The sequence below is a fragment of the Anomalospiza imberbis genome, chromosome 5 (genome assembly GCF_031753505.1).
Source record: "Anomalospiza imberbis isolate Cuckoo-Finch-1a 21T00152 chromosome 5, ASM3175350v1, whole genome shotgun sequence".
NCBI classification, from domain to species: Eukaryota; Metazoa; Chordata; class Aves; order Passeriformes; family Viduidae; genus Anomalospiza; species Anomalospiza imberbis.
Genome location: NC_089685.1, coordinates 10,041,624 through 10,068,674, shown reverse-complemented (window position 1 = coordinate 10,068,674; position 27,051 = coordinate 10,041,624). Strand labels below are relative to the sequence as shown.

The following is a 27,051-nucleotide window of genomic DNA, read 5'->3' as shown; positions in this document are numbered from 1 at the left end:
TAAGTTCTGGAGCATTAACTCTGAACAATTTATTTTACTGAGGCACTGCCCAGAACAAACAGGTAAAAATCCTTACACATTGTCTAAGAAAAAAACAGTATTTTTATCATATATATGTGTGTGTGTGTGTGTGTGTGTGTGTGTGTGTGTGAGTGTGTGTGTGTGTGTGTGTGTGTGTGTGTGATATATATATATAAATCACAGTCTTCTGCACAGCAGAAGCTTATAACTAAAATATTTTAGGATTCAATTTTTTTTAGATAGACATAACAAAATGCCTGCAAATATAATACAGTGAGCACATGACAATTCTTAGAATACAAAGAGTGAACATGGAATTGTATATTTTATCCACATTCTCCTTGTGACTGAGAACAAAACTCACTTGGAGTTTTTTAAAAGTCTTTCTTAAAAATGTAATCCTTTCAATAAGATATGGTCAGTTTACACTTAGTATGAATACACTCTTCACCTACATGGCAATAATTAAGTGTAAATACAACAGGCTAAATCCTGCCCTCTTTAGGTCTGGTAAGTAAGAGAGGCTAAAGGGAGCATGAAGCCTTCAGAGGTGGCCAGAATAGATCGAGACAGACTGTCTGCATAGCATCCACAACCTTGAATCTGCTGTACAGAGAAGTCACATCTTGTCCAAAGAGACTATTTACATCAGGAGGAATTTCAGAAGCTCTGCTTGCTGAAACACTTCTTCCTATGTGTCAGTAGAATCCGCTGGATATGTGACACAAATCTCAGCAAGCCAAGCCTCTTAAGCATGGCCTAAAACTCATCCCAGCTCACCAGATGTAAGCATACTGAGTCCTACTGAAGTCAAAGTGCACTACTGAAGAAAATTCGGTGAGTCAAGATGAGGCCTGTCTCCCAAGACATCTCCCCTGAAGTGGTTGCTTTCTGACAGGGAAATTCAACCCTGCATTTCTGCATGAAATGTCCTTTTGTATATCTACACCACGGTGTCAGCCTTGTGGCTGTGCAGTTACATATGATACACAGACCAAACACTACTGGAAACATTTACAATTTACACAGTCACAAGTGAAGCAACAGTGCCGTTATTTATGCAGTTACATGTACAGTAGTAAAACTAACAATTGGATATATGTCGTATCAATTATTCCAGAAATACCCATTACTGAATAAAGGGTAATCAGTGCCACCTATAACAACATATCTGTACAAAATTTCCAGACATAAAACTAGATGCCTACAGAAGAACAAGCACTTTTCATGGATGACGATTTTGTGTTCCCTGTCCCTATCAGCATAAAGGAAAATGATTGTCCCACATATAGGCAGGAAACAAGCAACTAAACTATTGGTCATGTTGTCCATATTAAATACAAAATCATATCAATCTCTGCAATCGTTTTATTATCTTGAAAGGAATTATACAAAAGATATAAATTTGTCAAAATCTAGTTAAGGTTTTATTAAACTTCTCAAGTCTCTGAAAAATGATTAATGTATAACTTACTTTTCCCAGTCTTATGTTTCTCAGCCAGGTTCTAGGTTCAACTGTTCTTTTTCTTGCTGTAAATGCAGAGTTTCATGAAATAACTAGAACCAGCTGAACTTTTAGTACTTGTTTATTTAGAAAGATTTGAGCATATTTGATTTAAATTTCTTTTAACGCCCAAAGTCTTCCAATAGCTAATCAGGATTACTTTTTCAAACTGTACGAGATGCTGTCTTTAGCATTGCAAATCCACAGTTATTTCTGGGTCAGATATTAAAGAAATGATCAATAGTTTGCTAACCAAAATGGGGTTTGAGATATCTGTTAGAGGACCATATATGCAGTGAAGGAACCAAGTGCAGAACTAGTCTGTAAGCATTTTGAAAAAGAAAGTGGTAGTGACTTCTATGAGAACTCTGCTGATGGCAGGCTTGTCAAAGTCCATCAATAATGAAAAGATTACTTACTAAAGATATGATTTTTTAAAAAGTACTGAAATCTTTGACCTCTTATAAGGGGGAAAGAGAAATATGATCATAAATGCTGACCTGGACAGATGCATACATTTCTCAGTAGGGCTTTTGTTATATATGGAGAGAAATATATGGCTCATAGAAAGAATAAGATGTGTTAAGTACAACTGCAATTTGTTTCTCCTAAGATAATCTGAAGAGCAGCATTAAGGAGGTCATATGATCTATTTCTACAAAACCATTTATCATCCAGTAATATCTTTGCAAAATTGTTTATCCATTCAAGTATCTTCAGGAGATATGTCACCATACTTGCATATACTGTAAGTCACTCCAACATTTATAAAACACTGATAGACAAAATCACCAAAAACACCCATAAATATTAAAAGAAGCTCAACAAACTTGACTATCAAGTACTTAAAAATTGTTGATCTTTACATTACACATTAATTACATGCTGTCCAGAATCTTTCAATGGGAATTGTTGACTTTTTCAGGGTTTTCTGTAGGTCATCATAATCTTGTGAATCCACCGGGAATAATATGAGACCCGAACAAAAATCCCAGGACGATTTCGAATGGCACATCCACGCCCAGGAACAATAACACCAATTACTATCTTCAGCCTGTTTTGTTCACAAACCAAAGGACCACCATAATCTCTCTAGGAAAAAAATAAATATGTGTCACTTCTCAGAATGCTTCAGGACATAGCTCCCACCAGTCTACTACTGAATGGTTTCTTTTGAAGATGACAGGATGCATCAGACAATAGTGTACTTGACATAGGACATAAACCAACTTGCAATATCTTTTTTTTCATAATCAACACTTTTGACAAACAGTGTCAGAGTTGCCCTCTGACCTTTTCTTCCTTTCTGTGCAAATTAAGCCCTGTGATCTGTCTTTACATGTCATTCTAATGACTTCAAACTACCAGATTTCATTCACCTCTTTCAGCTACCTGCAAGCCTATTATTTTTTATGTGAATAAAAACCAGATGAGCAGAATGTGAGTTGACAGATAAACATCTTTGTTATGATGGCAGGCTTTGCATCAAACACTACTGACAAAGTCAGGTTAGTATCTTTCTTTCAGTCAAGCATTTTGCAAGGCCCTAGGATGAGAATCTGTATGTACTAATAGGCAGGGGGAATAGCAAACATAATAAAAATGTAATACCTTTTTTAAAGCATTGTTTTGAGACATAACTTGTTTGAATGATATTTTTTGTTATTCTGAATGAATGAGACACCTATACACTAGTTTATGCATTCTATGAAAATTTGGAGTATGACCCACTGAAATAGATAGATACAATCACACAGATCTGGGACTTGAAGATAGATGCTGCAGTTTCTACCCAGGTTAAAGGTAGACTGGGCACTGCAAACTCACTGCAAAACTAGACAGTAAATTCTCATATCAGACCGTGAGTTACTGTCTCAAAAAATGAAAGCTGACAATTAGCATTGCATTCTCTCTGGATCACCAGAGTAACAACAATGCTTGACCTTTATTTGGTTTGGGATTTTTTTTGACTGACGGCAGACTAGTTCCCAAATGAACAATGAAGTATGTCAGAGCCATCAGAGCTGCCCATAAAACACTTTCAGGAGTGAAGTTTCACCTGCCAATCTGATTTTGTTCCTCTGCCTGTTCTCTGCTGAGGAAAGTAGCTTCAAAGGAAAACTTAGGGAACAGGAAACTGCTCAGTGATTAAGACTGATTGCTAATATTAATTCATTCCATTTCTTCTTGCAGGGGAAAACAAAGTGCAGGATCCCCAGCAGACTCCCATGCAGATGTTTCATTTATAAGCCTTGACAAGTCTAAGACCTCGATTACAATTAAACATTTTATTTTGAAGAAAATACTTTGCAACAAAAAGTGATCCCATAGATTATTAATAACAAATGGAAGAGGCCTCAGCTTTATGAAGATGACCTCTGTTCCCCATGGTTTCCCTGCCCTTGAGTAAGGAAAATTTTACTACACGGTTAATGTCAGTATTAGGAAATCAACAATCCTTTTCAGATAATAAATATTTAAAAATGTTCATGACTTCCCTCCTTCTAGATATCCTCAGTCAGATTTTCCATTAAAAAAAAAAATTGTATCTTCCTGTAATAAATTATTTACAGCTTTTCTCCTCAGATGTCTTTTCTCCATCATCAAAACTAGTGCTAAGCAAAACAACTGTACCAAACTATATGATCACTGAAGTAGTGCTTCTGTCCTCATCAATATGTTGCTCAGGCTCAGGAGACCAAAATACTCCAGCCTTCTGACTCATAAAAAAACCTCAGCACATTTTTGGATCTTTCTCCTTCCTTCATAACTTTATCACCTCTGTTGAGTACTGACTGCTATGTATTTTGCATGCAACACCTCATCTAAATATATGGAGGTGAATTTGCTCCAGCCTTTGATTTCTACTCAGTCAAAACACACAGCTATTGCCACCAGAGAGCTCACCTTTGCCCTTAGTATACAGAACACAATTTTGTCTAGTCTAGTGAAGTGTTTTAGTATATGAGTATATATAAGATTCCTGTAAGTCTTCCAATGGTGTGGTAGCACAGTGAAATCAAAGTAATTTTTGCACTCTGACATAAAACAGAAGACTTGTAACACAAATCATTTTCCAATGAAAAAGTTCAGTACAATGAGAATAATTATAAGAAACCCATAGTAACTTATTTTTTGGGAAAGAAATAGCCAGGGTCCTAAAAATGTATGAGGAAATGCAATATTTACCTCACAAGGCCCAGCACCTATGGTTTCAGCCACAGCACAGATTTCAGACTCATTCACAGTAATCTTCCCTTTGAGATACTGGTTGCATTTTTCATTTCCCAAAATAAACAGGTTTGCTACTTGGAGAAGGCCATCATAGTTGACTACTACAATTGAAAAGAAAATAAAAATTTTATTGTATTTTAGGGGGGAAAAAAGTGTTTCAAGATACAGTCTACATAAACTTATTCATGTAATTTCAGTTACTGTACTTTCTCTCTAAAACTCACGTTTTTTTTTCTATCCCCACTGTTATCATGCTTTTGTATTTTGGATTTCTCATATTTTCTGAAAATGGGATTTGCCAGACATTTGATTGGTTTTCATGTCTGTTAGTTATCTGGGAATATCTGGATAAGTTTTTTAGTACTAGAACAAAGGGCTGTGTAACTGAACTCACTCTACAGCTCACCACTAGATTGCCCAGTCATCAAAGAAATCAGAAGAGCCTGAAAACGTTATCACTCCCATCAGTGGAGAGAGGATTCTACTCCCTGCCTTAAACATGAGTTAATGTGTAACAGTGCCTGCCATGGCCTAGGGAAGGACGTGTGACTTGAAAAATACAGAGTGGAGTTTTTCTCAATCTGTGCTGGCTCAGCTACCCTGAATGACTTTGTGCCTGCAAGGGCAGAGCCACAGCCTTGTGCAATCTCCATTCATCAGTGTGAAGGTCAGGAAGCAGGAGCCCTGTGGAGCTTACTCTTGTTCTACATGTCGAAAGACAAGTCTGTACAAGCTGCAAAGATAAATAATAGGTCTGGACCTGCCCATTCTCTGCACAGCCATCAAAAGAAAATGCCAAGCTTGCCCTCCACTGACTTATTGTCCTGTTTTCTTTAAAAAAAATGGATGTAACACTTCTTTCTTCCCTGACCGGGATTCTGTGAGAATTATATAAAGTAGTGCAAAAAATATAGTACAAAGTCCTTGGATGACAGATGTTATGTATTTACTGTATTACATAACTCCACAACATTGCAAATTCCTTATCAGTTCTCTTAAGCTAAGCTTTCCTGTGATGCTGTGCTGTGCTCCAGCCTGATGTCCCTGTCCCCTAGACAGCAGATGCCCCCAGAGGATGGCTAATATGGACATGCTGGGAACATCAAAGGCAGTCATTTGGGAGAGAGCTGGTACAGATTAATTGCCACCCACAAAGAAATGGCAGAGTAGTGGCTATGAGGAAGACAGCCTCAGAATTCAAGCCTAGCTTCTGCTTTGCTTCCAGGACAGTGTGAGTATATTGCTGCTGCTTACTCAGGGTCTGTGGCAAAACAACATTTGAACACAGTAAATATTGGAGTAATTATTGTCAACTGGCAGCTATTAACTTTTTATCAACACATAATTAGCCAGATATAACATTTACTAGACTAAATAAATGTCTGTTCTCCCACATATTTGTATTTTCTTCACACAAAACTGTGTTTAATAAACATTAGAAAGGTTGCAAAGTGAAGTACTCAAAAGTTAGGAAATGCCAGACTTAGGGTTGCCTGTGCATCCCTAGTTCACTGTTATTGTCTATGCTAATAAAGTCTTTGATTACATGTTTCTGTATTAGTTTTCCCACAGGGTTCTGCTTTGGATAACAGAAAGAGACTGCTCAAGTAGATGAACAAAGATTTGTCAAAAAGCGCTGTTAACATTCTGCAGAGCAATTTTGCTTTTTTTTTTTTTTAACATGCAAAGTGGTATTTTTCTCTAATTCACTCCTTGAAATATTTGAATCATTTTGTCTGTCCCTGAAACAACAAAAAAAAAAGGAGAGTGGAAAATATTTCATATTAAATTAAGTTGGATAAAAGGCTCCGAGATTTACAGAATTAGAAAAAAAAAAACAACTCTATTTTTTAATAAGAAATGTTGGAACCGTGGCATCAGGCCATACCCGCAGCCTCACCTATAATGACAAGAGGAAGTAAGTTGTCAACGTATTCATTTAGTTTTTAAAAATAGTTTCTTACATCCAGTGTATCCCCATCCATAAACACTGCAGCTGGTCTTCTCTGGAATGGTACATCCAGAAATGGGCAATCGGATTATTTCTACAAAATTTGTCAATATAGCAGGTCTGAAAAGAAGAAAAAAAATATATAATGGATTTTACTTAAGCTTCTCAACTGTGTTTTTAAACTTACATTAAGTCTATTATAGACCACAGCAATTTAAAACTGTGCCAATTCTTTTCCTTTCATTTTCTGTTTCTGAAAAATATGATGGATTCTTCTACCTATTTTTTGTACTACAGCTGCCAACTGTCAAAAAATTCTTGAAATGCTGTCACCACTTTTATGCTATTTAACTTGGGTTTTAATCTTAAAAGTAAGTAGCGATGGTATTCCATTTGGATATATACATTTGTTCGTACAGAGAAATTTTGAAAGCTTGTATATACACAAGGATCTCAGCTACAATCTGGTGCTTATTCTACAAATTAAAACCATATACTAGTCCATGTGGGTACTTAGTGGGTTTTCGTTAAATCTCCTGACAAACCTAAACATGGTTAACAGGAAGAATAATGTAGGTATGATTTCACAGCAGTAACATCTGTTTTCTGAGTAACATCGATGGACCTGCATTTCTGCATATATCAAGTAAAATTTCTTTCAGTTGGAAGTTTACTCCACGGAGACAGCATCTGTAGTATTGGAAATAGTAGAGCAATGAACTTGCAAATCTCATTTAGGAAGAATCTCATCCAGCATATGAAAGTGCTGAAATTCACAACAACACCTACTAACCTGCTAAGTTTCAGTAAGACCAAATCTGACCCTGTGGGGCCATATACCAACTGGGAGATGTTCCGGACTTGTTTGCGCTTCTCCTCTCCCTTTCCTTTGATATTATGGACTCCAAGCCAGGCTTTGTAGTCTTTCAAATCTTTGTACCTAAATGAGGCAAAGTTGGTTATTTTTGCTGGCTGTGTAATAAAATAACTAAAAAAACTCTGCTTAATATGATTATGCTGGAAGATCTTAACTAATGCTCCTTAGCAGAAATGGCTTCATGCTGCCAACTGCTATTCCAAAATCAACATGCTTGGATGTAAGGTTTTGGCCCGAAGCCATTACTTAATTTTATCTTTAACCGATACTAAAATCTATTTGATTCTTCATAACAGTATCCAAACATTTAAATCCTTGGACAGTATGAACCTTTGAACTTTTTTACATTTACCCAAATTTTCTATTTTATTTTGTCCAGTTAAGCAGAAGCATGAGATTATTCTCATAAAGAGGCAATTGTCTTACTATGACACTTGGAAAACCTATTTATGCTTCTATGTAAAATAGCCAGGGCTATTTAGATTTACAGCAATAATAACAGAAAATAGCAAGGTCCCACAGGCCTTTTATATCAGAAAAGCAGTGTTAAAGCCAAACAGGAGGAAAATCTGCTGCATTCAAGTTGAAAAAGCATCGTGCTGATAAGTTCCCGAAAATAGATGGATTTTAATATTGCGAAGTTCCAGACTACTGTACCGAGAAGGGAAACACTGCCTTGCTGTGAGAACCCACTCTTCTTTTATCAAAGTACCACCACAGATATGCTTATTCCTGGAGGAAAAAAAGAAAAGGAAAAAAGATTAAAAAAAACTCCAAAACCACTAATATTAGTTTTTACATAGTCAAAAAGTTAAAGAGTGTTTTGCTCCCCACACGTTTTCTGGTGAAAAGTAGCAGACTGACAATATTCAAAAACTTGTGTCTGTCCCTTTGCTCTACAGTTTCAACACTTACAGTAACATAACTTTGCAGAGCTTTACTCCAATGTGCAAAAAAACCAGAAAGAAAGACAAATTCATCTACTCTGTTCATTTAGTGGTTTCAAAGCTGAATTTTTAATAAGACACCTAATTTAAAATTAAAAAAAAAAAAAAAACACAAAAACAAAAAAAGGGCCAATTCTTTGTAACAGGAACTTGATTGAAACTTTCAAGCAAGTCCCCAGACTGCCACCAGATGTAAACAACATTTGGTCATTATTCATGTAAGTATTATTCAAAGCATTGACCTCAAGGTGGAGAGTTCCTATTTGATTACAAGTCCTAGGAGATTTGTGTCCCCACATACTTCAGTTGGAAACAATCTGCAGTGTATGACATCCTACATGTGATTATAGAAAACCTGAAGCATAATATATCAAGTAAAATTAAAGCAATTAAGCATGACAGTTCTTTAAAAAAAATTACTGTGGAATGTAGATTAATTAGTTTCCTTCTTTGTGCCTCCAAAATCACATTTATTTTCTGCAGCTCTTTGGAAAGTGAATCAGAATTGTCAGCAATTTGGGAAAAGCTTAAAATCTCTAAATTTATAAATTCAAATCACACAAATGTTCAGAGCTTTGCAAAGAGCTACTGGATATATACCAGACAATATATGGAGTTCACAGACAGCAGGATAACACAGAGATTTGACTTTTTTTTTTTTTTAATCATATTTTGATTGAGGAGAAAAATACCTGGTCCAAAAGGCTGGAGTCTTCTAAAATGTAGCTTCTAGGTTTTCTTATTATAAAAATATCACAGTTAGGAGTATAGCTATGTTCCTCCATGTTAAGTTTGCATCACTTATTGTTTTATACAGAATTTCATCATCTATGTTAGAAAATTCATTAATATACATAGAAACGTCAATTCTTCAATTATATATGGGGCAAATTTAGAGCTGGTTCCATGAAGCAGATGAAATCCATTTAAATACACTTAAATACATTAGATTACAGAATCTGAATTGGATATACAAGAAAATTTCATTGATCAATTTAAGATTTAAAGGTGGGCTTTGGTTACCAAATATGAATAGTTTCTACGTTTTACTGGGCCTTCACCATTCAGACACAGCAATTCTATTTTTGAGAGTACAGTTAGGCTTTCTAGCAGAAAGATCAGCTGTTATTAAGATTTTTCTTCAGACAATATTCTATTTGCTTCCTTGGTAACAATACAAAATAAAACTGCATTTTTATGCCCACATGTAATATTTCAAAAAATATTTTGCTGCTGGAGTATTCCAGGGATCACTTATTCATAAAAGGATCTGCTATCATTTAAGCACTCATGTTTCATGGAATATTATTGCATAGCAGAAACTCCAGGTTCAACTACCCTAACAATAGCTATTTTAATTTTAGACACCCAGATGTAATTCACCTTACCTGCCTAAAAGTTCATCAAATATCAAGGCTACTTTTAAAACAGTGCAGAGATTAACCTTTCCAGGGAGTGGTTTAGCCCACCTATTTGGTTACTTAGTCTAGGAATATAGTGATCTTCCTCTAGGGATGTCTTTCTGAACCATCCGATGCACTTCCAAAAAGGTTGAGATCTGATGGACCTCATACGATGCAAAGGTTACAGGGATGGGAAGAACCCGCCCCCCTACATGAACTTCTGTAGCAATGAAAAGATGTAGAGAATGTATTTTTTTATCTTTTCCTTTATTTCCATTTTTCATTTAATACCTCTTTTACAACATAGTTTTAAATTAGATGATGAATCATAAGCAAATAGAATTGATCTTCCCTTTAGTCTGGCCCAGAAGACAAAAGATGTTTTTTTTAACGATTTTTTTTTCTCATGAGAGAAGAACCAGGGCTGATGCATGAGATATATCCTGTCATAAATTAATGATTCACACTTCCAGCTGATGAGTTATGAACCAGAGTAAAAGGCATAGGAAACAGCCATTCTGTGTTCTGGCTTTTACACAGAAGCAAAGATCTGCCATAACATAATACATGTGTTATACACAAGTTGTACATGTCAGGGTCTTGTTTTACAGAATGAAAAGGATTTCCTTATAGCTCATAATTTATTTTTTTTTAATACCAAATAAATTTTAATTGTATGTAATGACATAGGGGAAATCTTAATTTGACACAGGTATAAATCCTGAATCCTACACTTCAGAATTAAATGCTCTGCCATAAAAGTGAAAATATTGATCTGAAATTCAATTTTTTTCCAACAGTCTCTAAAAAAAACAGTTTAATGCTGAATGTGAAGCCAATGTTATGAAAAGGTCTGCAGTAGCTAACTGGAAGAGCAGAACACTCCGAATGCTTTGGAGGTTCATGTGTATAAGTTAGCTATAATGAACATATAAAGTATTTCACTAGCAGAGTGAATACTATGGCATCACCTGACATTAGAGGAATGCTGATTCTCTGCTTTTACAGAACTTAACTGCAATGTAGAAATATTCTTTTATTGTTATTAGGTCAACATTTTCTACAATTCTTAAACGAATATCCTAGTAGCTGTATTGCCCTTCTAATCAAAGTGATAGTTACCTGTACGTCAAACTAACCACCCATCCTTCGTTAGTTTGTGTTGGGATTCCATTTACAACTCTCAAATGTTTTGTTGAGGCACAAGGAATGGCAGTATCTGAAAGCAGGTCCAGAGATCACATTTTACTAAAAGCAGTGGTAGGAAACCTGCACAGTTGCACATAAGGACCACAAGAAGGTCAATATTTATTATGTATTAACTTTCCTGTGCTAATGAAATATATTTCTAGGCCATCAAAACTACTTCAGTGAAGCTGAGTAGGTCTATTTAAATATCCATAGGGAATATAAAATACATGAATTTAAATAGGTTTTTGAGATTTACATAGTTAAAAAGCAAACATTGAAGCTCATTACCAAATCTCACCACTGGCAAGACATGACAGTGAGAATAGATAAAGGAGCATAACAAAGATATTCCCCATTCTTCTCTTGTAAAATTAATTTTGCTCAGTCTGTATGGTGAGTTTTTTATAAATTTACTAATATTTATTTTGTTTCCCGATTGGGAAGAAATGTCTAGATTTAGAGGATAGTCATGCATTGCAGAGTTCATACACAAACTTACCATCCAAGCTGGTTGTAGTAGGAGTTGTATCACCTTCACCTAGACAGACACACAAGATAGCCATAATACAAAATTAAAATACATTTAAAAATGGAATACATTTCAACAGCAAATGACATGTTGTTAACTTTAATGGTTCACAAAGTTTTAAACTTCAAAGATTTCTTCAGTACATTGCAAAAGCAGTATTAAGTAAGGCTTAACAAGGGGGCAGAATTTTATTCCGATATAATAAAATAAGAAAGAAACATTTTGGAAAAGGGATGGCAAGCATTTTTCTTCTTGGCTGAATCCTGAAGACATCAGGCTGCCTATCATGTTAAATTTACATGTTTCATTCAAACAAGCAAATACTGAAAAATTAAGTTATGGCTTTTATATAAGCTTTCAGGAACTATAGAAGTCATGTGATTAAATCCAAAGAAGACTGAAAGAAGTTCTCAATTCCTCATAAAACTTTGAAAGACATTTTAGGTTCCCGTGAGCAAAAACTTATTCTTATCAAAACATGATTACCAAAATATAGTTCAGTACTTCCATATAGACCAATTAAAAAATAGTTACAACAAGTTTGCTTAAACTTGTTTCTAAATGTTTACCTTCAGTGACACGTACAGAGTGACCCAGCATTATGAGCTAGAAGTACAGGGGTAGCTGTTGAAAACTTTCACAAGGAAAATTTAAACAGTCTCATCCAACTAGATTTCCATCTTTAAGAAAATATGTGTGTATATATAGATACAGACACACACACACAGAGGTATAATCATATATATAGATACAGTTATATCCATAGTGAAAATTCAATGTGCATGTATACACACACATGCGTATTTGTATGTATATGTGTGCATACATACGTGTGTTTCTATGTATAACTGTATGAATGTGCATATATATTTATACAGTATTGTAATACTAGTCCATATGAGTTACAATTGTAAAACTGGTATATTCCCACTCTGGTGTTTGCTTGCAGAAATGTTCTACTCACTAGTTCTGGATACCCTACAAATGTTTGCTGAGAATACATCCATAGGAATTCACAGATCCAAATAATGAACTCAGAATAAGAGAACAAAAAGCATATTTCTTCAGCTATTCTTCATTTATATTGACACAAATAACCTTTTGCACAGTTTTGTTTACTCTTCACATAGATGCCAAAATATCACCTGAGACTTCAAATACCACTCTTCAGAGATGCTGGAGTTCAGGCTATGAGGAAATGCAGTAGATTGCCGCTAGGAATGAGTGTAACATTATCCTTAACCTCTAGAGATCACAGACATGCATTCAAAAGCCTGATTTACCATTTAAGTGTTCTCCCAGGACATACAGCAGAGTAACTTAGAAATAAGAATTGAAGAGAAAGATTTTGAACATAAATGTGGATTGCACATTTTTCAGCATAAAACTATCTTGTTCTACTTGTCATCAGTTTATTGCTGAATTCCCTAAGATTCTTAATTCTGTTTATTTAAGCTATTTAGATTTAAACAGTCAACTTTGGAGGCATGATTTTCTTAATTCTTGCCAGGAGTTAAATCATCCCATAAACATCCAAAAGCAGAATCTAATCTCTATAGCACATATATGCTTCAGCATATATATAGTGAGTTATCCTAACATTACAAAGACAGATCACACAAAGAGTCTCTGAAGCCTGTAGCCCAGAAGATAACTCTGCCTGGGTTTCTTGAGGCCACAGCCAGCATTCTGACCACTAGACAATTCTTTGTCTCCATCCAGCCCTCATTCAATAGCTAGATCTGCTGGAAAATGTTTGACCATCTGTAATAGCCCCTTTGTGCTCCTGCTGCATAAATAAGTCTTGAAATCTCCAAGCTGGTCAAGGAAAAGAACCCCTTGTTCAAATATTGCACAAGCAGCTTCTGTCTGCTCCTTCTCAGTCACGCACAATTGATTCTTGATAGAATCACACATTTTCTGCAGCCACAAGTGACAATAGGAAGGTGTGCACAGGCGTGTGACACCGTGACTTCACTGGGACTGCACAGCTGACAATGCCAGCAGCGTGCCAAGTACTCACATCGAGAAATAGGGCAGTAATCCCAGGGCACAAGAGGATCATCTGTGTAACACCAGGGACCATGAAAATCATCATCTGGATTGCGGCAATAGTTTTTCTTCAGTTTACTAACATCTGGTTCTCTGAATATTTGTATATGCCTACAGGGAAAAAAAAATCAGTGTTGAAAAGCTTTATACTATAGCCCAAATTTTCAAAGGTTAGATGTTGCTTTGCTCCACATTGCATTATTAGCTGATTGAGAAGCCTACAGGTCAGGGTTTAGGGCTGGTTAAAATCAAAGGAAAGATGAGACCCAAATATTTTCTGGATCTGGGTCCAACTTTCCGCTGGTTGGTATTTTAAGCACTGTGTCCACTGGACAGCTGGGAGGCTTCTAGATCTCCCACTCAAGCTAAAATCTCTAGATATCCTCAGGAGGGATCATTATACTGATTAGAAGAGTGCCTATGATGCTCACAGAAAACCCGCAGGCCCCTTTGGGGAGCACAGGTTCCTTCTCCTGCAGGTTAACAGCACAAGGGAACATTGAATCCACAAAGCTGAATCAAAGGCAAAAAGAAAGGCAAACTAAGAAAGTTAGCAAGGATGAGCAGCAGGCAAGGAGAAAGATGAATGGCTCAGCAAACTGCAATGATACCTAATGTCACCTAAGTTGGAAGCCTACATGAAGTAGGTGAAATTTTGAGGCCAAAATCGGAAGCTGAGGAAGAAGTTTATTTTTGGCTTGTCAGAGACAAGGATACAGGCTTCTTTAGTTACAGCTGTAGTGCTCCTTCAGTCCATAACCAATCACTCGTGCTGCCTGTAGAACACCCAAAACCAGAGAAACTATTGGAGTGAGACAGCTAATTCCCCAAAGAAGTTCCCAGATGGAAAATGTGTGGGCTGATCTGTGCTCTATTAGATGAATGCTATTGCATCAAGCATCCAGTAGGTTTATACTGCCTCGGCCACAGCAAACTAAGACTTATCATGCTTCTCAGACAGCATGAGCTTAAACCTCTGCTTCCCTTCTATGGGCAGCACACTGGAATATGTATCCTCTCTTCCACCATCTGTGGGAAGAAACACATGTAGTCCAGCTGATGATACCAGACAGGGCCACTGAAGTCTACCTTTTGCAACACAGCTTCCCCAAAGGCTGACTTCCTGACCTACACAGTCCTTTCAAAGGACAATGGCTTATATATTCAGCACTGTCACTCTACAACAAGTACCAAAGCTAATATTGACACATTTGCATCAGCTTCAGAAACAAAAGGAAAATGAAGGAGAAACTATTTTCATCATGGCTACTAGTGTGTGTGATATCTCATATACAGCAAAACATTTTATGAATCCCTTATGTGATATATAGTCCTGATAATTCCTTTTACTTCAACAAATAAATTACTTTGCCATTTCTACTACTTGAATATGAAGCCAAAGTAATGATAAACAACAAAAATTGCAGGTCTTTTTATTGGCATTTGTCGTCAGTGTCACTAGATTGTAGACTGAAGAGTCAGTTTCAAGCTGCAAGGGACATTAGGTGGTTTCAAGTCCAATCTCCTCCTTGAAGCAGTATGAACTATGAAATGAGGCTGAGGAGAAAACCATTTCCTCTCATTTCTGATATACTCTCATTTTACCAATCTTTCAAGGACAAGGATGGGGGTAAAATAGGTCAGTAAACTAAACACTAAGAAACATCCTAAAGCTTGCAATTACTGGTTAGCCTGGAAAAAGTCATGTTGTGGAATATATTTAAATTTAAAAAAAAAATCTAAGAAATAAAAAGGTTAGGAAAACAAAGATATTAAAAGCTCCAGACCATAAGGGGCTACTTTAGAATCAATGCAGATGAAAAAGAGTTGCCATCTGGAGGCAGTATTTATTCAGGACCCACTGAACCATCTCTTTCTGTTTAATATGTACACACCTACGTAAGTCTTCAATATTTTTGTCCCACGTGGAGCAAGTTAGCCCAAATCTTGTCTTGGATAGATTCCCCATGTAACTCTTGCCATTGCCTCGATAACAGTCTGAAGAAAGAATTATGAGACAAAAAAATGGAGAGTGATTGTGCAACATTAAGAAGAAAACTCTTCCTTTCCATCAGAAATCCAAAATATTAAAGATAAGTGTTCTTTTAAGCAAATTCTATACACTATTAATCAGACAATTGCATAAATCAGATCAGAAGAAAAACGGAAAATAGTTTTCAAATTTACATATATAAGATCCTGTTTGAGACCTTCATTCCCAACACAGCAGTATTTTAAATTTTTTCTTACTTGCATGGACTTGGAAAATTTCTTTCATAAATAGTTGGTTTATGATTAATTTAGAAGTGTCACACAGAATATCCTAAAAGTTGTCAGAATCTAGTTTATACAAAAACAAGAAAAAATGGTCCCCTATTCCTCCCTCCACAAAAAACAGGCATTTGGTTTAGCTTTGTGTCATTTTCAGATATTGGCACCAGTATATAGTCCTAGACTTAAGTACTTCAGCAAAATCAAAAAATTATCATGACTTTAATTTTAATATAATTCAAAGACTTGCCTGTTCGCTCCAGCAGAAGTTATGTTTAATTCATAAGCTTTTATCACAAGCCTTTTTGAGACTTTTCAAGAGAATTGTTTAAAATTATCAGTACTATAAAGACATTTTGCATAAAGCTCTTAATTTCATATTCATCAGTATTTTTACTTTTTGATAATTGATACTTTACAAGAAACACAGAATGAATGTAAAAGTTTAATGCTTTCTCTGACATAAGTCTTGCAACTGCAGCTTTTTAAAATTTACAATAACATTGGCTAAAAATTAAAGATGGAGACATTAATGCAGCCTTATGTAGGGTTATAGGTCTGAGGTCTTAGCCTCAGTTTATGCTGTGATTGACATCCATTCAGGATAGGATGCAACATTACTCCTTACAGTAATACCAAAACCTCACGGGAAAAACATTTGCATGGCGACTCAGAATGAACCTCACAGGCAGAGGTAGGTAAGATCAATCCTTTCTGGACGAGAAAATAAAAAGGGGGAAAAAATTACTTTTGGTAGCCTGATATGCAATTATTAAAAGATTGTGAACCAAGGAAATCATCTTAGGTGTGGAAAAAGGCCTTTCAAACTACGAAAGGTGACAATAGAGCAGATACATAGACAGGCCTTGTCTAAAAATCAGGTCCAATTAAATCTTTGCTGCAGCTTTCCCTGCTGGAATTACAAATTAAAGTGAGAAAGGAATCTCATTTACACCACAATGAACCCCAAGCATGCCAATAAAGCAAAAGCAGAATTACATAGGTGTAATACAGACAAAACTTCTCCAGTTTTCAAGGCTGTCTACTTGATATTTGGAACAGTATGGCATTCACTTAAAAGCATATTATCACCCTTTCCCCTGTTACCTTGTTCATTTGATACATCACACTTAGGAATCTGGGAGCAATAACCAATACGGATGTTTGGGTCAGTGGTAAAGCACCAGGGTGATTCAGATCCATCTGGGTTTCGGCAGTAGTTCTCCCTCAAATCCCTGTAAAAATAAATATGTTAGCTTGCAGCAGGGATAACCTAAACCCACCAATGTGGTCCATTGTTTTGTGTCATGGATTAACAAAAATACAGGCTCATTCATGTCTCTGTGTTACTGATCAGTGTCAAGTACAAGGAGATGAGGAGTAAAAACACAGTGTGCAGAAAAAAAAAATGTAATAGGAATATGTTTGTGGAAATTCATTTTCAGCAAACATAGGTTTTGTTGGGATATAAGATTTCATTTGAAGATTAACAATATTTTCATTCAGGATCCCCCTTCAAAATTTGCATGCAACTGACATTGGATACACCTGCAATATATTAGAAGTGCTTTTAAATACAAACATTACCAAAGTGCTTAAAACTCTCTGTACTTTGCATGGTTCTGCTGAGTTTGGAGAAACATAGTGCTTTAGACTACCAGTAAGTCATTTAAGAAGCTGAATTGTGGAAAATAAAAAAAAAAAAAAGTGTATGTCAAAATTCTATACAGCTGTTACCTTTAAAGTAAAAGTTAGTCACAAGGGAGCATCTTTAAATGTCTTTTACAGCTTGCATGAAATATTCAAACCTCTTAAATGTAAGTTTTAGTTCCCTGTCTCCTGACAGTTGTTGCCATGTTCTGTGCATCTCCATATTTCACTGTATTTTTTACATCTGCAGCACTTATTGATAACAGACTATGGAATGAATGGGCCTAATACTGTAGTTCTTACTGATATTTACCCATCAATAAAGATGTTTAGTGCAAACTGGGCTGTGACTCCAATCTGGTCAGCAAGGTTTCCTCTAGGCTTAGTTAAAAAAGGACTGAATGAACATTACAAAGGTAACTGCCTAAAATTAGTAGATTATTCACATGTTGGAAGTTTATGAACTGTACAGAAAGGTTTGATGACCAGTGGTCACTCAAGTAAAATCACTCCTATTGATGCATCTATATTTAGTAATGAAACAGAAAAAGGATTTTAAATATGAAAAAATTAAAGAAATGTTTTCAAATATGATAAGTGTTAATTATTACAAAGAAGATTATATTCTGGTAATAGTTAGGACATATTAAATTAAAGTCAGCAATCAAGTTCCAAAGAAGTTTTTAGGTCTATTAAAAAAACCCAGTGGCAATGTATCAGCACTGTTTGGATTCAGGTCCCAGCCTTGAACACATCCAGACTCTACAATCATATTGGTGAATACATGCTTAAAGGAAATGTTCACGAAAATCCTTAGGGTTTCACACAAGTTCATCTAGAACTATTGCTGTGAGATCTGAAAGACTGATTTTCCCAGGCTCAAATGATTTTGAGCCTCAGCAGGTGGATGCATCAGAACATGGGGCAGGGACAGAGCCCTGTGTTCTGCTCCAGTGGCATCAATTCTTAAACATTTTAAAACTCAGCTCTTTTCCCACTGCAGAAATAATACCCACATGTCTCGACTCACTTGCATTTGAAGTTCTCAGGAGTGATGTTGTGCTGGTGAGGAAACTGGGAGTCCCACCTCTGGCACTGGATTCCACTCCATATGGTGCTGACGGTGCCACGGTAACCCTCACCCTGTCCCCGAATGCACGTCGTGGTCTCGGCTGTCGCCTCTGTGCTGTTCACGACGCTTTCCTCTGCAGACCCAGACAAGAAGGGCTCTTTCATTCTCTTAAGAATGGCTCAGGATGCCTGGTTTGAACTCCACATTACTGACGGAGTCATGGATTACATGATGTTCAAATCATGGTAATTGCAGTTTTATTGGTGAAATTGCCAATGTGATTATAGAATATTTTTCTCCTCTTCACATTTACAACATCCACCAAAAATAAAAAAAACCAAAATAAGTGCCAGACTTTATGCTAGTTTATCTGCTTTCATGCAAAGAGTCTGCAATATTTTCTTGCATGAGACACCTGGCCTATGCTGTACCATTGGAGATTAGAAGATATTCCTGGTTACTTTTTCAAGTTCAGCAAATATCATTCCTTCAGTTTTAAAAAACTAAGTGGCCACCCACATGCACACTGTTAAACATGGTAACACATATTTGTAGGCTTAAAATACAATTGGGTTTCTCTAAAGAATTCCCAGAATATCAGGTCACAGGAAAAAAATATGCAGATAATAATAATAAAATCAATCCTATTATGAGTTAATATGCTAAATTCTCCTAGAAGGTTTTTTTTAATGCCTCATATGGTTAAAAGAGTGAAAAAAAAAAAAGCCCAGCTTTTGAAATCAAAGATCAGTATTCTCTACAGAGTGAAAAATGTTTTAAAGACTAACAAATTCATCAGACTCAAGATCTCTTACAGATGTTGATATACTCTGCACTCACCCTGGTGTGGGCTGTCTTGAACTAAATTCAGAAAAACAGTGGTTTTGAAATGACTCATTCACATAACTTAAAAGTCTCTTTTTATTTCTTATGCAATTTTCATAATTGCAAATTAATGGCACAGATATTGCATCAGATATATACAAAGTAGTACAAAACTACATGCACTACAGTTAGAGAAATTCTTCTTCAATATTCTCAAAAGTTTCCAATACAGTATTTTAAAAGAAACTGTATATCTGTTGGTATTTTAAAAGAAACTGTATATCTGTTGGTAATTGTTATGGTTCACAAGACTAATTTTATTAATTATCTTAAAATTATTGGTTGCCAGCAAAAAGAATGTCAACAAACTTCTTTATTTAGTTTTCTTCAAATGGTCCAGTGAATAGAACAGTATTTGTGTGTTACTCATATTCTAGTTCACTCCTGGTAACTTGAGCCAGTTCCATGAACTCAGAGAAAATATGGATCTTAAGGAAACCAAATGTCATAACAGATGGTTTTGGCTGATTTGACTGATCTTTGACGTTAAAGATCATTTCCCTGTCAGATGATAACATCAAGTTGTGCAGTTGAATTATACATGTATCCATGCATCCCTTTTGCTCTTCATCTGGTTGATGTTTTTAAATCAGTGTTTCATGGTCAAATTCATTTCCTGTCCCTCCTTCCCAAGGCAAATGTTGTCCTCTTTCAACAGGATTTTGAGTTCCAAGCTCATTCCAAAGTCAAAAGGATATGGCATTGCAAGTATCACAAGGAGGTTTCTGCAGGCTGACAAATGTACTCTTTCTAGGGGACTCATCAAAGTCTTGCAGATAGTAACTTTATATTTAGTCTTTACACATCACTTTTTAAATAATAAGACTAGAAAAAGATTAATTCATACAACTTATAGCAATAAATAGCTGCAATATTTCTGTTTTCCATTATAAATAATATGCAAAAACAAATGGAGTTATAGTCTAAAATAGCTTCTAAGCTGATTAGAGTGAACATTACTATGCAACATTCAAATGTATATTAGTCTTTTTCAAAAATACACACATTTCTTTTATATAAATGAAAGAGATCTGAGGAGAGACCTGAGGGGGCAGGAAAGAAGTGTTCCCTAAGATGATAAATTGCAGCATATGCCCTGGCTTCATAATATTTCCTAAACAAATTAATAAATTGAAACTACGTAAATCTAGCAAAAAGTCTTCTTAAATAATACTAATAATGTACAAAAAAATCAATCAAATATAAGCTGTTGCAAAGACCTTATCTATACACAAAAAGTTACTATTTCTACTGTAATGAACTGTATAGGGAACCTCCTCTCTACTCAGTCATGCTAAAGAAAAAGTAATTAGGTTGGTGTTTATATATCATTATGTGGGTTTGTTTTCTTTTTTTTTTAATCAGATGCCTGAAATGAAGTAAGTGATGCATCAATTGATTTAATCAAGGCCATAGTAATTTTGTAAAGCATTCCTTCTTTTACATCTGCAGATACACAGTTAATTGTTGAACCTTACATTATGTGTCTGGATAGTGACCTCTACCTGTGGATCAGATTTTACAACTTTGCCATGTCAAAATATACAATGTAAAGGCATCAGAAGAACTTAACTTTCACATTATCATTAATATTTGCACAGCCAAGCCACTTCTAGAAAGACTTGCACTATAATGACTAAGAGAGAAATTATTTCAAAATCTGTAACGTGATTATCTGCTATTACTTTGTGGCAGCTCTCAATAAGAATTCTAGTAATGAGAGGGATCATTAAAATATTCTTATTTTAAGTAATAAAGCAGTTTCATTGTTCCAAAAGGTTCACAGAACCCTCCCCAAATTCTTCTTGCTCTACCACCTGCATATACTACAAATGTCTCATTTTGAAACATGAAAAATGAGACTCCAAAATATTTCCAAAATTTAACTCTGAAATTCTGAGGACTTGTGCCCTCAGAACCAATTCCCATTCTAGCCATTGAGTCTCGCAGAAAGCTGAAAACTTACCAATAAATGCTTGAGAAATCCTTCATTCATCTGTCGATTCCACAAACAGGCATGATGGGAACAGTCTCCCTATTCCTGTTAATGAAAGTTGGGCTGGATGTGCACAGGAACAGGCAAGAGCTTGAGGAGCAGTGCCTGTCTCACCAGACACTGCAGATTATACAGCACTTGCCAAACTAAAAAAGTGCCCAGGCTGTCCAAGCCTACAACTTACATAGTCATCTCCATTCAGTACTGGTCTTGTTGTTTGGTCTAATTACTCATCACCCAATACCAAATTAACTAAATTTAATAACTCTAAGCATTAACATCAGATGTGCAGAGCATTGGTGAAAGAGCCCATAGACCACACTCACCAGTTCTCCTAAGGCAAAATCAAGATCAAGATCAAGATCAAAATCTATAAAATCAAATTCCCATCCCTATCCCAGTAAATCCTCTAAAATATAAATTAAGATCTAAAGAACCAAGGGATTGGGCCAATGTGGAAGACAATATGAATTTAGTTAAATTAATTTATAATCAATGAGCAATCCTTACTTTGCAGTACTTACAAATATTTCATAATGGAAGTTCCCAGGATTTTTTTGCTTCAGTTCAAATTTTTTAGTTCTGAACTGAGATTAAAAGTACTGTTAAAGAAAGATCACACAAAATTCCACCCTATAAAAGACTACTATTTATAATTTATGGATTAAGTGTCACTTCGTGCTCCTGCAGGAAAGTTCATTATGAACAGAAGAATTTGGTAGTTGTTAGCAGCATTTTGCTTTTGAACTTTGTGGGTTTTTGTTTTCTTTTTTTTTTTTTTAATTCTGGATGACTAAGATTAAGCATGTAACTCAGACAGCCACATGAGGGGATTTCCCATTAGTAATATTTCTACCTTCACATGTTCACTCTGAAGTCCCCAATCAAAGGTCAATAATGCAAAGATATCCTTTTTTTTCCATAAAATCCTCCTTTTTTTGATACTTCAGAATACATAACTTTATTAATATGGGCCAGCTCATGCATTCATAGAATCTTAAAAAGATGAAACATTATCCAGAGCCTTATGTGTAAAGCCACAGATAGTCTTCTTAGTTGTGGTTCTCACAGCAACTCCAGCATGCGGGAATCAGCAGGGGCCTTGAGTCATTCGACAGCTGAAGTAACCAGCTAGATACTATTTCACACTTTAATCCCAATGACCCTGAAGAAAATCCTGCACAAATTTTAGGTCAATGGTGAGAATCATACTGACTTAAAAGAAGGTAGAGATTTTGCTGGAGAATGCATGTTCTTTCATGGCAACAGTATTTGTGGAAAAAGACATTGTTGGAAAAGAAGCAGAGTCCTAAATTATATCATGAGGAAAATACCTGTTCTTGCTTATATTCATGCATTGCCTCTTCTACAATGTCAGTCAACAGAAGGAAAATGTGCCCTGATTTGTAACAAAACAATTTAAAAAGTTGATTCTAAACGTGATCCATGCAATTCTGCAAATGTTAGTAAGAAAGCTGAGTGGTGTTTTGAAGCTGCTCATGCGTGGTTGCACTGCTTTCAGGCATCCCTTCCCTTAGCAAAGGCATTTCCAGTTCTGGACACTAGTTTAGTGGCAGCTCCTTCCTTTCCACATTTTCTTCAATGTACCATGACACAGTACAAGAATGGAAGAAAAACCCAACTTACTTTCAGTGTTTTGCTTTTTATTCAGTAAAGATGTATGAGAAAGTGAAGAATCAATTATAGCCAAGCTCAAGAATCACAGAACTGACGAACTCTTTGTCACCTAAAACCTTCACACATACAATTCATTTGTCCGTGAGAACAGAGAGATCTTTACAGGCTGTTCCAGTGTCTACAACAAAGTTTTCATGCAAACCATTTCTATTTAAAATCTATTAGAAAAAATCTCCTCACATTCAGAGTTCCTAAATTTCACTTTCAAATTATCATAGAAATGATGAAAAGGATTTGAGAAGGATCCTTTTTGAGGCAATACGGATTAAGCTGTTGCATAAACAGTGGACACTGGACCTATTCTTTGTCTCTTTTTAAAGCAAGATAGAAGGTAAGATTTTATCAACTTCTAAATATCAGTCTCTTTCCCCTGCCTCCTTTCTATAAACATCTTTATCTTGCACAAATATTAACCTTAAATGAGTCTAACTTTTATTTGTTCACATACAATGATTCAACAAATAACACTTTAATCAGAACTGTGCATTCAAATGGACAGTTGAAATCTCTGTTTCTAAAGAATGAGTAATTTAGTGTTGGTGGGTTTTTGCCTTCCCAAAAGCTGTGGGCACATTACAACAGTTCATTTTAGATCTAGAGTCTCAATTTTGGTGTTTCATTACTTGTTCTTTCCCATCCAACCGAGGCCTTTATTGAATTTTCTCAAGGCTTTTTCAGGCTCTGGTCACCCCTGACTACTGTCAGTGACTACTGGTGGCAAATGCTATATCCATAGTACAGGCATCTGTGTTGGCTAGACATAGGTAGGCATCAATGAAACACTGTACTTAACACAGTATTTCCAAAAAAGCTCTGCAGTTCTCAAATGACTGATATCTGTAGCTTCCTTTATGGATCTCAGTACCTCTCTAAAGCTCAACCATAGAGGAACTGCTACCCGTTTGGGCTTTTAAAAAAGCAATATTAGTTCTCTACTCTTGCCTTCCCTGTAGTCAATGTTCTCATTTATGCCAAAATAACAGTCATCTTCTTTTTTCATGTTTGCTGGCACTGCTTCCATTTCTTCATTTCATCCTACACTTCTTCATTGCTGTTAGTTGTCCTTTAATCCTCTCTTCTAACTAAAAATTGTCTCAAGCCAAAACCACAGACACATATGTGAGCAACTTCAAACCAGTCCTGGGGTCCCCAAAGTCTTAATCCAAATCCAGTTTTTGCAGCTTGAGCCATCTCTAATTCCTAATTGCTCCTGTCATCTCTTTCTCACAGCCCTGGCTGTAAGCCACAATGTTTTATGCTGCATTCTGTGCTTGGAAGTAAAATTACAATGCCCTCTCTCTCTTCAGTCTTAAAACCATATTTTCTAAATGCTTCCTTCCACCGACTTCTTTGCAGAAATTTTTGTATATGAGCTGTTGTCAGCATTTTGGCTATAAAGCACACTAGCACTCATGACATGTAGCAAAAAGCCACAAGCAGCATGTTGCCTTGTGGTCACTCCCCAAAGAGAGGACACCTACATTTTTGTATATGGTCCAAGGACTTGGATTTGCAAAGCATTTTTCCTAATTAGTATTTCTTGTAAATTAAATAAACAGTCCTCAGCATAGGAATTAAAACCTGTGTGAGAATCCAAACCACAAAGCTATAAAGACCTCTAACTCATGATCTCTTTTTAGTGTTCTGAGATTGCAAACAGCCCCAGCATCAGAAACACAGAGCAGCCACCGAAACCCAGAATAGCCAAGTGTTTTGGGCTCCCTGCTAGGAAGTGGGAAAACAGTTTTTTTTATGAGCCTCCAGAAAGACAGAAATTTGAAATAATTTCTGTTAGTATTCTGGCCATCAAGATGGTGATTTAACAGTAGCATCAGCAATAAATTCCCTCAGTGGGTTATAAAGGAGAGCATTGAGCACCACTGCATCTTACATAGAGGGCGATGTCATATGCCTGTGAGAAAAACTCTTTGAAAATATCTGCTGGATTAAGCTTTCGTGACCCTTACTTTTAAATTTTTTTTCTCATAGAGGTTGCCTTATTAATTTCAAAAGAGATACAGTATTCTGCAGGGAAAATACAGTTTTACATGTGAAAATTCCACTGATTTTAATATAGTTTCTAACTGAAGGAATGACTTTCTAGTTCCTTCAGTGAACTTTTGCCTAGAAATGAGACAAAAGGCTTTCATCACAATATGAAAATCATTACACTGTGTTTTGAAGTTGGTTTTAATTTCATTTTGATCTTTACCTTTTCTTCAGGGCTCTGCTATGACTTGATAGACAAAGGTGATAATCCAGTAGTTTTCAGGAGATCTCCCACCCAAGCATTTTATAAGGCTGAGGCCAGACTGTAGATACTGGAAGTTGCATGAGGCGTAAGCTTATGTGACCAACAAAGCCAGATGTGAATCCTCAGAACACTGACACATCAGCTCAGGAAATGCCAAAGGATAAAGGTTTATAAAAGTTGCATTTGTGAAACAGTCAGCTGTAACTTAGGAATACTTTTTTCATAATAGTAACAGGGGAAAAGAACAGTTCTAGTATCTACACATGATTCATATGTTATCTAATAATCGGAGAAGTGTAGGAAGCACAGTTTAGTTATAAAAAACACAAACCACAAACCAAAACAAAACCCAAACCAACACAGGCCAAAATCCAAAGCAACAGCTCCTTACTTAATAGAGTAACTAAAAAATTGAAATATGATTCAGTTGCACAACTAAGTAATCTGTGTTCACAAAGGAGGTAATCTGAGATTTCCCCTTTATCAAAGATTAGCAGTAAGTCTAGATTCAAAAACATTAATTAGTCCTGTAGTTCACAGGTAAGACTTTCAACATGGGTGTGACTTAATGGGTGCCTGACCCAAAACAAGCAGTGATCCTGCCAAGTTTCTTCTGTCTTGGGACAGCCTGATTAGACATTGCCCAAAGTATCAAAATAACTTTGTCTTTTTTACAGTGGAATATTTTTGATAATTTAACTACCTTATACTGGAATTACAATGACATAAAATAGAGTAAGTTAAATTAATCTACATCCGGCGGTACAGAATATTCTTACTCAACCCTTGGATTTCAAAAATTGACACATTGATTAGAGCAGACTGAATCTCCAAGACACTAGAACTGGCCTAAGCTATGAAGAGCCAAGGAGAGAAAATTCTGAATTATTGGTGATTCAGGCAGAAAACATGGCATAATTTGTTTGAAAAGAATTCTAAGTGAAGGTGGAGAATCCCTCTTTAGGCAGCAATGGCTCACAAATAAAGTTTCACATCAGAGCTATTACCTCTTCCTTGCCACCCATCCCAATATTTAAAGCAAGTCTCAGTAAAACTGACTCTACCATCCACCTTAGCCCCAGTATTACCATGGAAGTATAGAAAAATTGCTTTGCTCAAGTTTTCAAGGAATAACCAAGAGTTCTACCTTCCTCGTTGTCCCTTTACTTCTCATTTAAGACACCTAATTATCAGTAAAATAGAGCTTTCAGAGCTGTCACCAAAGTTAAGATGATCTGAGCTTTGTAGACATAACATATTGCAGTAAGCTCTAAAATGATGAACAAGAGCATCTCATAGTGAGCATCCAACCGCTGTACACCTCAATGTCACTTTGATTCAATTCCTTGTCTCTAAAGTGTGGTTAACAAATGCCACCATCTTGTAACTGATGAATGAAAAGAAGTTCATTGCCTGTGGACTGCTTTGATATGGAGTGCTCAATATCACAGAGACCCATGTGGAAATTAATAATTCTATCTTCAGCACAAGAGTGAAGTATGTGGACCTAGAACTG

At 36.0% G+C, this 27,051-nt stretch overlaps 1 protein-coding gene across 3 annotated transcripts in view; it reads right to left on the bottom strand.

The window, feature by feature from the left end:
- Nucleotides 1-1,164: 1,164 nt before the first annotated feature.
- HGF (hepatocyte growth factor) overlaps nucleotides 1,165-27,051 on the bottom strand; it is a 54,198-nt gene continuing 28,311 nt past the window's right edge. For 2 of the 3 annotated variants that reach the window (XM_068189577.1, XM_068189578.1), the window contains exons 8-18: nucleotides 18,661-18,835; nucleotides 17,088-17,215; nucleotides 15,605-15,707; nucleotides 13,681-13,820; nucleotides 11,628-11,666; nucleotides 11,060-11,156; nucleotides 8,245-8,319; nucleotides 7,504-7,650; nucleotides 6,724-6,830; nucleotides 4,715-4,860; nucleotides 1,165-2,617 (exon numbers count right to left, since the gene is read on the bottom strand). In XM_068189577.1, the coding sequence (XP_068045678.1) occupies nucleotides 2,447-2,617; nucleotides 4,715-4,860; nucleotides 6,724-6,830; nucleotides 7,504-7,650; nucleotides 8,245-8,319; nucleotides 11,060-11,156; nucleotides 11,628-11,666; nucleotides 13,681-13,820; nucleotides 15,605-15,707; nucleotides 17,088-17,215; nucleotides 18,661-18,835 (1,328 nt within the window). In that variant the 3' untranslated portion in view covers nucleotides 1,165-2,446. Of the gene's footprint in view, nucleotides 2,618-4,714; nucleotides 4,861-6,659; nucleotides 6,831-7,503; nucleotides 7,651-8,244; nucleotides 8,320-11,059; nucleotides 11,157-11,627; nucleotides 11,667-13,680; nucleotides 13,821-15,604; nucleotides 15,708-17,087; nucleotides 17,216-18,660; nucleotides 18,836-27,051 lie in introns of those variants that run through there. The other variant, XM_068189579.1, reaches the window with a different exon arrangement.